This window comes from Gavia stellata, chromosome 16 (genome assembly GCF_030936135.1).
Source record: "Gavia stellata isolate bGavSte3 chromosome 16, bGavSte3.hap2, whole genome shotgun sequence".
Classification (NCBI taxonomy): Eukaryota; Metazoa; Chordata; class Aves; order Gaviiformes; family Gaviidae; genus Gavia; species Gavia stellata.
Window position 1 is genome coordinate 6,776,936 of NC_082609.1, and position 10,823 is coordinate 6,787,758.

At 50.1% G+C, this 10,823-nt stretch overlaps 1 protein-coding gene across 1 annotated transcript; it reads left to right on the forward strand.

The window, feature by feature from the left end:
- The first annotated feature begins 6,902 nt into the window (after window positions 1–6,902).
- On the forward strand, window positions 6,903–8,140 carry LOC104261624 (neuropeptide Y receptor type 2). The gene has a single exon (XM_009817748.2). The coding sequence runs from the start codon at window positions 6,977–6,979 to the stop codon at window positions 8,138–8,140; it is 1,164 nt and encodes a 387-aa protein (XP_009816050.1). The 5' UTR covers window positions 6,903–6,976.
- The last annotated feature ends 2,683 nt before the right edge of the window (window positions 8,141–10,823 follow it).

A 10,823-nucleotide genomic window follows, 5' to 3' on the forward strand; every position in this document is an offset into this window, starting at 1 on the left:
GTGAGACAGGGGCTGTCAGTCACCCTGCAAAAGGGTGCTCTCCGGATGCTCAAGGTGGGGTACCGAAGCTACCCCCAGCGATGAAGCACCCTCCAGCAGCCCAGATCCCCGCCTGACTTCCTCGCTTTTCTGGGGACAGTTACAGAAAAGTGCTTTTCACCCCTTTACCACAGGTTGACTCCCAGAGAGTGAGGAGGACGAAGCGCTCCATCCTGGCCAGCAATGAGACGGTAACTCGAGGTGAGCAGCTCGGTTCCCGAAGGAGGAGGACGCTCTCGCCTTTGCAGGTGGGTCGGGGAGGGCTCATCTGAGTGTCAGGGCTGAGATGGGGCCAGGTCTTGGCAGTGCCACATGGTTCAAGCAAAAAAGGTCCAAGCATCTTTGGGAAACTGAATTTGGGGACTGACAGCCCTGAGAGCTGGAATACAGAGAAAGTGAACAAGAGATACTGGCAGGACAGTTTCGAACGGTCCCTGAGCAAAAGCAGGGAGTCTGGGAAGCAGGATGCTGAGCGAGAGCAGTCAGGGCAGCAGGTTGCTCCAGGGCGCTGCAGAAACCAGGCACACACAGCTACGGAGCAGCGTGCTGCAGGTGTGGGGCTGAGGTGCGCGACTGTCTGAGAAATCCTGAGCTCTCCCGCAATCTGCCTCCTCGTGGCTTGGTACAAACCTCCCGTCAGCTCCTCCGTGCTGGGACTGCACATGTTGCTGGCACTGGGCTGCCTGCCAGAGATCAGTGCCCTCAAAGAGAGAGATGCAAAGGGAGATAGGGGACTGCAGGAGGAAAATTGGTGCTTGCTTTCTTTCTGCACTCATTGCATGTTAACTGTTGAAGAGAGAGAGCCTCTTATAGTCCTGTGGTAGCTTGCATTTCACCTACACAGTTTCTGGTCCGTCCCAAAGCAGGATACTGGGTTTGCTCCCTGGTTGTTCTGTTAGTGGGGTTGTTATTTCTCTCCCCTTCCTTGTCTCATCTACCCCAGACTCCCTAAATTTCAGGAGGCAACAGACTCCCCAGGTTAACCAGGATCCTTCCACCAGACTGTCTCTTCCCTTCTGCAGCCCTGACAACTAGTGTGGCTTCATTGCAGCATCACCCACTGAGCCCTGTCTCCCAGCCAGCATTGCTCTGCTCCCATGGTGTGTCCCGCAGGGCAGAGGGCCCTGCACTGTTCCCCCCAGCTTTCTGTAGGAGAAATTTCCAGGAGAAAGTGTGTATTCCTGCTAAACAGGTCTCTCCTCATCACCACCTTTTTCATCCTGTCCTGAGCTGAGTGACTAAGGCATCCTCCTTGCTTCGTCCCCTTCAGAGTCTTCCGTGGCTCCAGCCTAGGGAGGGACGTGCAGATGTTTAGAGTGAGGAACCAGAAGAAATCCCTGGGGTATCTCCTCCTCCTTGCACTTTGTCTCCCGCTGCCAGTTCTACCCTGGAGTTCCCCGGTAGCAGCTCCGGGGCCCTGGAGCTTTGCAAGTGGCAGTGCGTGTCTGATGCCATTAGGTTTCTGCACCAATGGACCTGATCTGGATAGATAATTTGCAAAGCTGCAGCAGATGATGGGCAGGTCAGAGGGTCTTCCTTTCTGCCATAGTGTCATAGTGGGGCAATCACCCCTTCACTGGAGATGGAAAGACCTGGGGCAATTTCTATCTGCTCTTTGGCTTCAGGAAATCATCCCAGAGCTGCTGTTTGCCCTGAAACCAGCCCATTGCACAGAGAAGGCAAAATGCCCTCCCCTCCATCACTCACATTTTGCATTTTCATGCTGCTCCTGAAATCTATGTTCAGGTTTTATCCTGACAGATGCGGAGTCCTCTCTGGTGGTGAGCGCAGGAGGCTGGAGTTAGCAAACTTGGGCTCTGTTCCCAGCCCTGCCGTGGATGTGCTGTGTGGCCTCTGGCAAGCTGGTTAACCTCTGTATCTCAGTTTATTGTGTTCTCCTCCCTAAGTGCTGCGCTGTGGGGTGCAGGGCTGAACACTGCTGCCTCTCGAGTGCTGTAGGGGAACATGAAGGTGGTAGAAGGTGGCTTGCCCCATATGACAACTGGGTTCTGGTGATGAGGGATAGTCTCAGACCTCTTTGCTATGGACACCTGACTGCTGCCAGATTTGGGACTGGGGATGAGATGAGTCAGTGCTCTAGATTGGGCTGCTGGAGATGAAGGACTTTCATGGAATTGAGCTGCTTTGGAGGAAGGACACAGCATGGAATAAATCAGTAAGCCAAGCCATGAAAATATCCATCAGCCTCAGCCCTCACGCCCCAGCGCTGCTGTAGAAAGATTGTGGCTGTCGTTAGCCAGAGAGCAGAGGCTGCCCCACGTCCCTCCACTCCTTCCTTTCGAATCAGTGATAACTGTGATAGAATTGTAATTTCTGGTCACAGTCGGAGCAACATTTGTCCCTATCTCCCTCTTTTCTGCACCCCTTGCCCCCACTCTGCATGCCTGCTGGCTGCAGTGACCCCAGTCTCACTGCCCGGGACAAAAAGAGGAATTTTAATTAACAAGCTCTGTTTTCTCCAGCCCTCTGCCCACCCCTCCAGCCCTGCTTTCTGAACCCTGCGAGACGTTGCAGATGGCTCTACCAGACCTGGATGTGCCCTGACAGATCTGGACCAGGCTGGCTGCGTACCCAGGGCTGCAGCGGGGACATACAGGGAGCCAGGGCTTCCTCAAGAAGCAGAGGTGCATGTGAGTCCCAGGGGATCTAGTCCAGACCCTCTGTAGGAATGGATTTTGGAGTTGCCACAGTGGTCACTGTCCCTTGCAGTCACCAACAGTGGTGTGCTCAGCAAAGGGCTGAGGTTTCGCAGCTCCTCTGTGCTTCCCCCTCCTCTTCCCCGCTTCCCAAAGGCTGAAGTCTGCTGGCACAGGGCACAGTGCACAGCTCTCTGCCTCCTTTGGGAGCCATCCCTGGGTCCCAGCCCTGCCTCAGGCTGAAACTCAGCTGGAGGTGACGGTGAGGGCAGGATCCAGGCAATGCCCTGTTTCTACATCCCTTCATGGCAGCCCAGCACAGAGGAAAGGGCTTAGGATATTATTTCTGCCTCCTCCTGGTCTGCCCTGCTGTTTTGCTCTCCCAAAAGCAGTTGGCTCTCAGCTCCAAGGATTTTTCCATCTAGCCTGGCTGGCCTGCTGGGCACGGGAGCGTGCGCCTGGCAGCAGCCTACACATATGCCAGCACTTCCATTACTTGCTGGAACGGACCTCGGTCCACTCCTAGCACCACCCCTGTGACCTTCAGGCAGTCCCTGGAGTGGGAACATTTATTATGACCATTTTGCCTCTTAATTAAAATGCCTTAATTGATTTTTAATAGTTCCCCTTTGGAAAAAAAACAAAGCAAACCAAATCAAATAATAACTCCATTAGGGCCATTTTGTTAGGAAGCGAAACAGCTCCAATAATCATGATGTTCCTGGCTCCTCTCAGATGGTGGGTAGCTGCCAATCTCCAGTGAAAGGAAATAGCCTGAGATGTGAACACAGGAACTGGCAGCCAGTTGGTGGGTGAGATGGGGAAAAAGAGAAGGGAGTGTCCACTGGTGTCGTGCCAAGACTTGGGTACTAAAGATAAATGGGACAGGCAAGCCACCGACAAGGGGATAACAAGTGATAGTGATAAAGTAATGCCAGCCAATCTGGAAGGTATAAAAACCCTGACGGAGAGCAAGCAGGGAAAGGACAGCCACTGAAAGTGTGCCCAGCCCTTGCTCTGTTTCCTTCGCAGACCTTGCTCTTCTGGCAGTAAGGTTTGCTTCGGGGCCAGCTGCAGCAGGGGTGTCGGAGGGAAGGCTCTGGGCTGGGCTGCTGCTGCCTGTGGGTCGGGCTCTGTCGAAGAGGCTGTGGCTGTGCCACCTTCCCGGGGCCCAGCCTGTCCCCCTGCTCTGCTTCCCACTGCATCGGCTGTGCAGGGCGGCTTTGAGCTCCCCTCTCCTGCCTTAGGAGTTGGGGTCCCCCTTTTGTTTTTGGGGTTACCTTTCCAGGGCTGGGGGCAGCTGTGTCATGGAGGTCTGAGATCATCCTTAAGCAAACCCTCACCCCAGCAAATCCACCCACTTTTCCTTCCTGCTGCTTAAAGCTCCATTCCTACCCTCTTACCGGTGGCTATATGGTCTCCATGATCACGGTATACGACCAACAACTTCATTTAAAGGAATCATTGGCATAAATTGGCCAGCAGAGTTAGACAAGTCAGGCAAGCCAACGGACATGGAGAGGGCAGGAGAAAGCAAGTGTTCAAGCAGGGACGGTCTACCACCGGCAGCTCTTTTGCTGCATCTCCGCAAGGGCCCCGGTTTGCAGCCGGCCAGGCAGATTCCTAGGAGCAGCTCCCGAGGGGGAATCACAACCCTTGCTCTGAGAAGCGATGAAAGAACAAGCTGCCATTTATTATTCATTGCAATGTAATTGCTGCCACCTTTACCATCTTGCCACCATTATTTCATGCTATTTGTTTAAGGAACTAGCTTAAATGCAGGTGCTCTGCACAGAAAGCATTCTCCCTTCCCGAGGACAGGCTGTCCTTAAACATTCATCTTGCAGGGCACGGACCAGTGGGAAGCCCACCAGCACCCAGTCAGCATTCTCCAGTCTCACCTGGTACAAGCCCAGAGCAGTGAGTTCCTCAGGGGGGCTGAGAAGGTGCCCAACAGGCTGCCTCTAATTCCCAGCCTCATTTATGCCCTGTGCATCCCTCCCTCAGTGGCAGAGCATCATCCCCTCTCTCTGCAGGTCAGAGAAAACATGGTGCTCTGCAGACCACCCTGTTTGGGCAGAGTGATGACTTTTGCTCACTTTTGATCCAGGGTGCAGTGGGAATGGGGGCCCCACAGACAGTGCTGGGGAGAGAGGGTATGTGAGGGGCCATGTCCACCCCTCTCCACATACCCCAGCAGCAATGCTGAGACACGGAGTCTGAGAATGAGCCAGTAACAGAGCTGGCTTTTCTCCTGCTGTGTTTGGACTGAATGAAAACCCTGCCATGACAACACTCTGCTGTTACAATGGCACCAAACGCCAGCCATGGGTTCCAGACTGAGTCAGTTCTGGCTCATCAGTCGGGCTCCCTGCTCCCAAAGCCATATTCAGGCAGATGTTTGAGCACCACGTGGCAGGAGGCTCACTGATGCTGGGGCTTTGGCTCTCGGGCTTGTTTGCGCCTGGACGCTCAGCAACAGCTCTGGGGGAGGCTTGTTCACAGCTTCAGCTCTTTGCCCCTCGTACATGCACGTCTCTGCAGGAGCTCCCTCCTCGGCAAAGCTGGCGGGTGCCTGGGTGTCACCGACACTGAGGGGACAGACAGGTTCTTTTAGGGATTCTTGGCAGAATGATGACGGCACTACATCGTGGTTACAATTAAAGCTCTATTTTCTTAACAGGATATTATGATTAGTATGGCACAGAATTTATGAGTAGAATGGCACAGAATTTCTACAAGTGGAATCAATATAGTACAATCTCTAAGTAGTGTAATACAGAATTTGTAATACAACTTAACTTCTTATTTCTAATCACCTAGACCCTAACTGAACTTAATTTATGATCTCTAATCACCTAAGTAATACATAATTTATAATACAATTTAACTTATGACTTCTAATCACCTAAGTAATCTAGAATTTATAATACAAACTAGCTTATAATTTCTAATCATCTGGACCCTCTGCAGTTCAGGTCAAATCTTAATACGTGGTTTGCTGTATCAATATAGCAATCATAATCTAGACTCAAAAATCATACAAAAGAAGACGAGTCACTCGGTCCATCCTTGGAGCAGAGGACAGTGGGGGTATCCCTGGCCATGGGGGGGTCACGGGTCTCATTGTCCAGCAGTTCCCCACTTAGGACTTGTAACTGCTTGATTTTATAGACAGTGCTCTGTGCGCTGTTATGCTTCCCTGTTCTGTGACGGGGTCATCAACAACACTTGGCTGGCGGGGTGCCTGGGACCTTCAAGGCCAGCAAGGAAGGGAGTAATCGGTCTGGCGTCCAGGAACCTTGAGGCTGGCAGGGAAGGGGAGAAGAAAACTGTTTGGTTTGTCTACTTGGTTCACAGGACCTTCAGGGCCTGATAATTAGGGAAAGGGAACAAATACATGACCCGCTCAGTCACAGAGAATGGCTGTTTGCCCCGTAAAATGGCATTAGTTATGCTAACCACATTACCGGGGTCGGGAGCAGGGGGTACTGGTCACACTGGGTTGAGTTGCATGGTGGCATCACTAGCAGAAACAGTGGCGGAGACTCATGCAGAGACAGGGTGACAGATATTGTCACCCGGAGAGGTGAGAAATAAGAAACTGAAAAAAACTCGTGCACAATCTGGAAATAAATTGTTATGGGGAGGTGGAGAAGAACACCTTGAATCTGAGTGTCTTGTTTTTCTCCTTTTCTAGTTCTTTAAGAGTTAGGACTTAGGGCATTTTTTCAGGCAAGTAAATCTCATCAAAGATGACTGACACCATCATATATTTCTTCTGTCAGCCCCAAGAGGTCCCAAATTTTTGGCTTGTTTGAAGCGACTTCCCTGTTTTGCAAAGCCTAGCCTGAAGAAGCAGGAAAGGCAGTGTGCAAAGGGTCTCCATGAGCGGGAGATCTTTTCAGGACCTACCAGTCTGGCCCTGGCTGGTTGAGGGGTTCTTCCCTGTTCAATTCAAATAAACAGAATCTCAGAAACTTGTGTGAAAAGTTGCATTTTTCCCTGACCTTTCCTTGGGGAACTGGCATTCAACTGATCATAGGCTCTAACAGGAGGTGTAAGAGAGCTGAAAGGCCATTCAGTGTGAGGAAGGATGGGGTGTAAGGGGGAAGGAAGGAGGATGCCACTGCTGCTGCTCTTTAGCCTGAAATGCCATGTGGGACATGCCCTTTGAGTCTCAGTTCTTGCAGATGCTCTGCTGTCTCCTGTGCTCTCACTTCTGCTGTGTCTGTGTTCCAGACCTCCTTCTCCTCCTGACAGAAAGTCCCAGGCCAGGCATGGGGCCGTTGGAGGGAGCCAACAGCAGCCTCACCATGGAGAAGACAGCATTAGACGAGAAGCTGCCACAGGGCTGGCATGCCAAGGACTTTGTCACTCCTAGCCAGGATCTCTCTGGCTCCCGCAGCGTTATGATGGACAGCACTAAGATTCTGGGGGTCCAGGTTGTTCTGATTGCCGCCTACTCCCTCATCATTCTGCTGGGGTTCATCGGCAACTCCTTGGTCATCTACATCATAGTGAAGTACAAGACCATGAGGACCGTCACCAACTTCTTCATAGCTAACCTGGCCCTGGCAGATCTAATGGTGGACACGCTCTGTCTGCCTTTCACCCTAGTCTATACGCTGCTGGATGAGTGGAAGTTTGGAGCTGTTCTTTGTCATCTGGTCCCTTATGCTCAAGCTCTGAGTGTCCATGTGTCCACTCTCACCCTAACTGTGATTGCCCTGGATAGGTACCGGTGTATTGTTTTCCACCTGGACAGCAGGATTTCCAAGAGGCTCAGCTTCACTATCATAGCTGTCATGTGGCTAGCAGCAGCTGTCCTAGCAGGTCCTCTGGCCATCTTCAGAGAGTACCGGTATGAGGAAATCCCATCCATCAACCTCAAAATGGCTGTCTGCTCAGAAAAATGGCCTTCTGGTAATAACAGAGATGCCACTATCTACAGCCTGTCCATGCTCCTCCTGCAGTATGTTATTCCTCTTGCAATTATTTGTTATGCCTATACCAGGATCTGGTTCAAGCTGAAAAACCATGTCAGTCCCACTTCTAGAAATGAAAACCAGTGCCGGAGGAGGAAGACAACCAAAATGCTAGTGATGGTAGTTGTGGTATTCGCAGTCTGTTGGCTCCCCTTCCACGTATTCCAGCTTGCCATTGATCTGGATCTGGTTCTTATCTTCCATGACTACAAACTCCTGTACACTGTCTTCCATGTCGGAGCCATGTGCTCTACATTTGTCAACCCCCTGCTCTATGGATGGATGAACAAGAACTATCGGAACGGCTTTCTTATGTTCTTCCGCTGCCAGAACAAGCCAGAAAGCATCCACACTGAAGGCTCAGTTAGAGGGAGGTCGTACATCTTCAGGGCTAACACCCTAAATGGGAGCATGAAACAGACTCCTGGCAATGGACCACTGCCCACAGAGGTTTAGGGACGGGACATCCACCTCTAGGACTGAGGCTGACTGAGCCCAGAGACATTCTTGGGTGAATGCCTTCTTTCGGCCAGACATTGTGTTGCCAAAACATTATAGCTACCGCAGCCATGAAGAAATACTCCCCTGTATCTCTCAAAACAATAAATGTGGTGTATTTCTGTCTGACCAAACAAATGAATTTTTCCTTTCTCTGTGTTCAAGTTATACATGCAGAAGCATGAAAAATCACACTCAGAGGAGGCTTTAATTTAGCCAGCAAAATACGCCCTTTTTGCTATTTCCATTTGCCGAAGTGGTTGCTCAACCTTTTACCCCCTGACATATTACACATTACAAATGCAGAACCTTTACCGTGTATGCTTGTTCATCTGTATGTCTCCTACCCAAAAGCCTTAATGATCCATCTTTAGCTAATGCCTCCAAGGGGAAGGAGACCTACTCTCTTCTGCAAACATGGGCTGGTTAGTGGCATCACTCCGCTGGCCGGGGAAGGCTGGTGCAGCTTGAAGCTGGGCAATCCATGATCTCTTGCAAAGCGTTTGCATGAATCTGCATTTGCAACCCATGGAATGAGCTCTCATCCTCAGAAAGCCCAGGAGGTGGCAGTGACACTACTTACCACAGTCTCCTTTACAAGTGCCAAAGCAAGGCCTTGGGGACACCTCGTTAGCCAGGGAGCTTGTGATTTAGCTAATTTAACTAAACCAGCACCCTGGATTTAGCAAGGAGGAGAGCAGGCAGAGAAGCAGATAGGAAAGGAAAGAGCTGGTTAGCTGATCGAGAGGACTGAAACTGAACCTAGGGGTCTGGCAAAGGTGATTTCCTCCAGACCCTAAGATGCGTCTCCTGCCATGCAATAACTTGACGGGTGCCAGCATGACCAGAGAGGCAAAACTGTGAACGACACCATCCTCCAAGGCACTCAGAGGGTTTTAAATCTTTACTCTTTCTGGGGTTGGAGGTAGTATGGGTCTGTACATGGGTGCTTCAGTTCAGAAGACAGATGTAACCTGCTTGCATGATTATAACAGATGTGGTGTCCTGTGACAGAAGATGACATGGAGACAAAGGAAGATGTATTCTTCCATACGAAACTATATGTTCTCCTCCCTAAGGCTGTGTCAGCTGGGGAGCATATTTTTAGCTCTGCCATCAAAGGAGGCTTGATTGCTACCGTGATCTCAGCAGCTTGTCATTGGTGTTGTCTCTAAAAGTCAGTGTTCATCAGATTGGAAAGTAACTCCCAGATGCAGGAAAGAGACTCAACAGACCTCCTCATTAAAGATAAAAAGAAAAGAAAAACTTTGATTTGTAGGTCTTCACTGGAGCAAGGACAAGAGGTAAGAGGGCTTGCAGTACTGAGTATGCCAGCTTGGATCAGGCTGCTGGGCTGTCACATCTGGAGTCCTCAAGAGATGAATTGTCAAAGGACTTATTTGAAAATCCAGCTTTTCTGCCTCCTCCCCAGCTTGACCTGCCTCTGGCCCTTGTTCTCCAGCTCAGCTTCTGACTGCCACACTAGATTTTAATTTCTCTGTTTATTTCTTTCTCTGATGCCCTGCTTCATTTTCCTAAATAGATACAAGAAAGTGGTCTCTGGTTCCTTCCCGAGAGACATCACTGCCAGGCAGGGGCTGCAGACCACGCTCCACACTTGGAGGCATGGGCATGCTGATGCCTAACAACCTCCCCAGCACTTGATTCTGCAGATCACAGCCTGTTTTTCTTTCAGGGAGCTTCAGGCTCTATGAAGATCCTGTCAGGAAGTCATTGATGTTCCAGTAAAAGGGTCATCTGCTTCCTGAGAGGCCAAGACATGATGGGAGAACCAAGCCACAAGTAAACCTTCCCCGCATGATCTGCTATGGCGTGACGGTGGGAGTTTGCTGTTTCATTGTGACGGAAGGAGAAGGATATTCTCCTCCAAAGCAGTGGTAAATTCTGTCCCAACCTAATGAACTGGTCATTTCTACAATCCATCCTTCCAGGGAACTCTCCCCGTGTTTCCACCAAACTCCAAGATACAAGGAAATGTTTGTGTTTCAAAAGCAGCTTAAATGAGTGGAAAGAATTCAACTATTACCAATAAACACTTCAGAAAGTGATTTAACACTCAATAATATATGTCAGAGTAAAATAACACATTCAGCAATGCAAGCTCGGAAGCCAATCACGCTGCCAGCTGAGATGGATGAGGAGCTAAATGGCTCTTCTAGGGGCCTTGCCAAAGGTTTTGTCCTGTGATACCACACACAGTATCTGACTGCGGAGCAAGGCAGATAATGACATTATGAATGACTGTTTAATTTTGAGCCCAAACTTTTAAACTAAATATGGATAAATAAATAAATAGATCCCAGCTCTTCACAAATAAATACTGGCAATGGCATTTATAGGGCAGAGGGATTTTTATGCTGGAGCAAACTGAGAAGGAGAAACTATTTACTTGAAGTGTAACAGAAAAGTTCTGTTTGCTTTATTTAATACACTTGTGCAGCTTTACCGATGGATTTCTCCCTGTAAGCTTGCTGCTTTTTCCTTGCCATTGGAAAAAGTTACAACCTCCCACACCCACATCTGGCAGGGAAGTCAGCTCTTGGTTTTGTATACATGTCCCTGTGGAAAACCATGATGCCTGTGTTGAGGGAAAGTGGCCCTAGTGTCCACTGCCAAACAG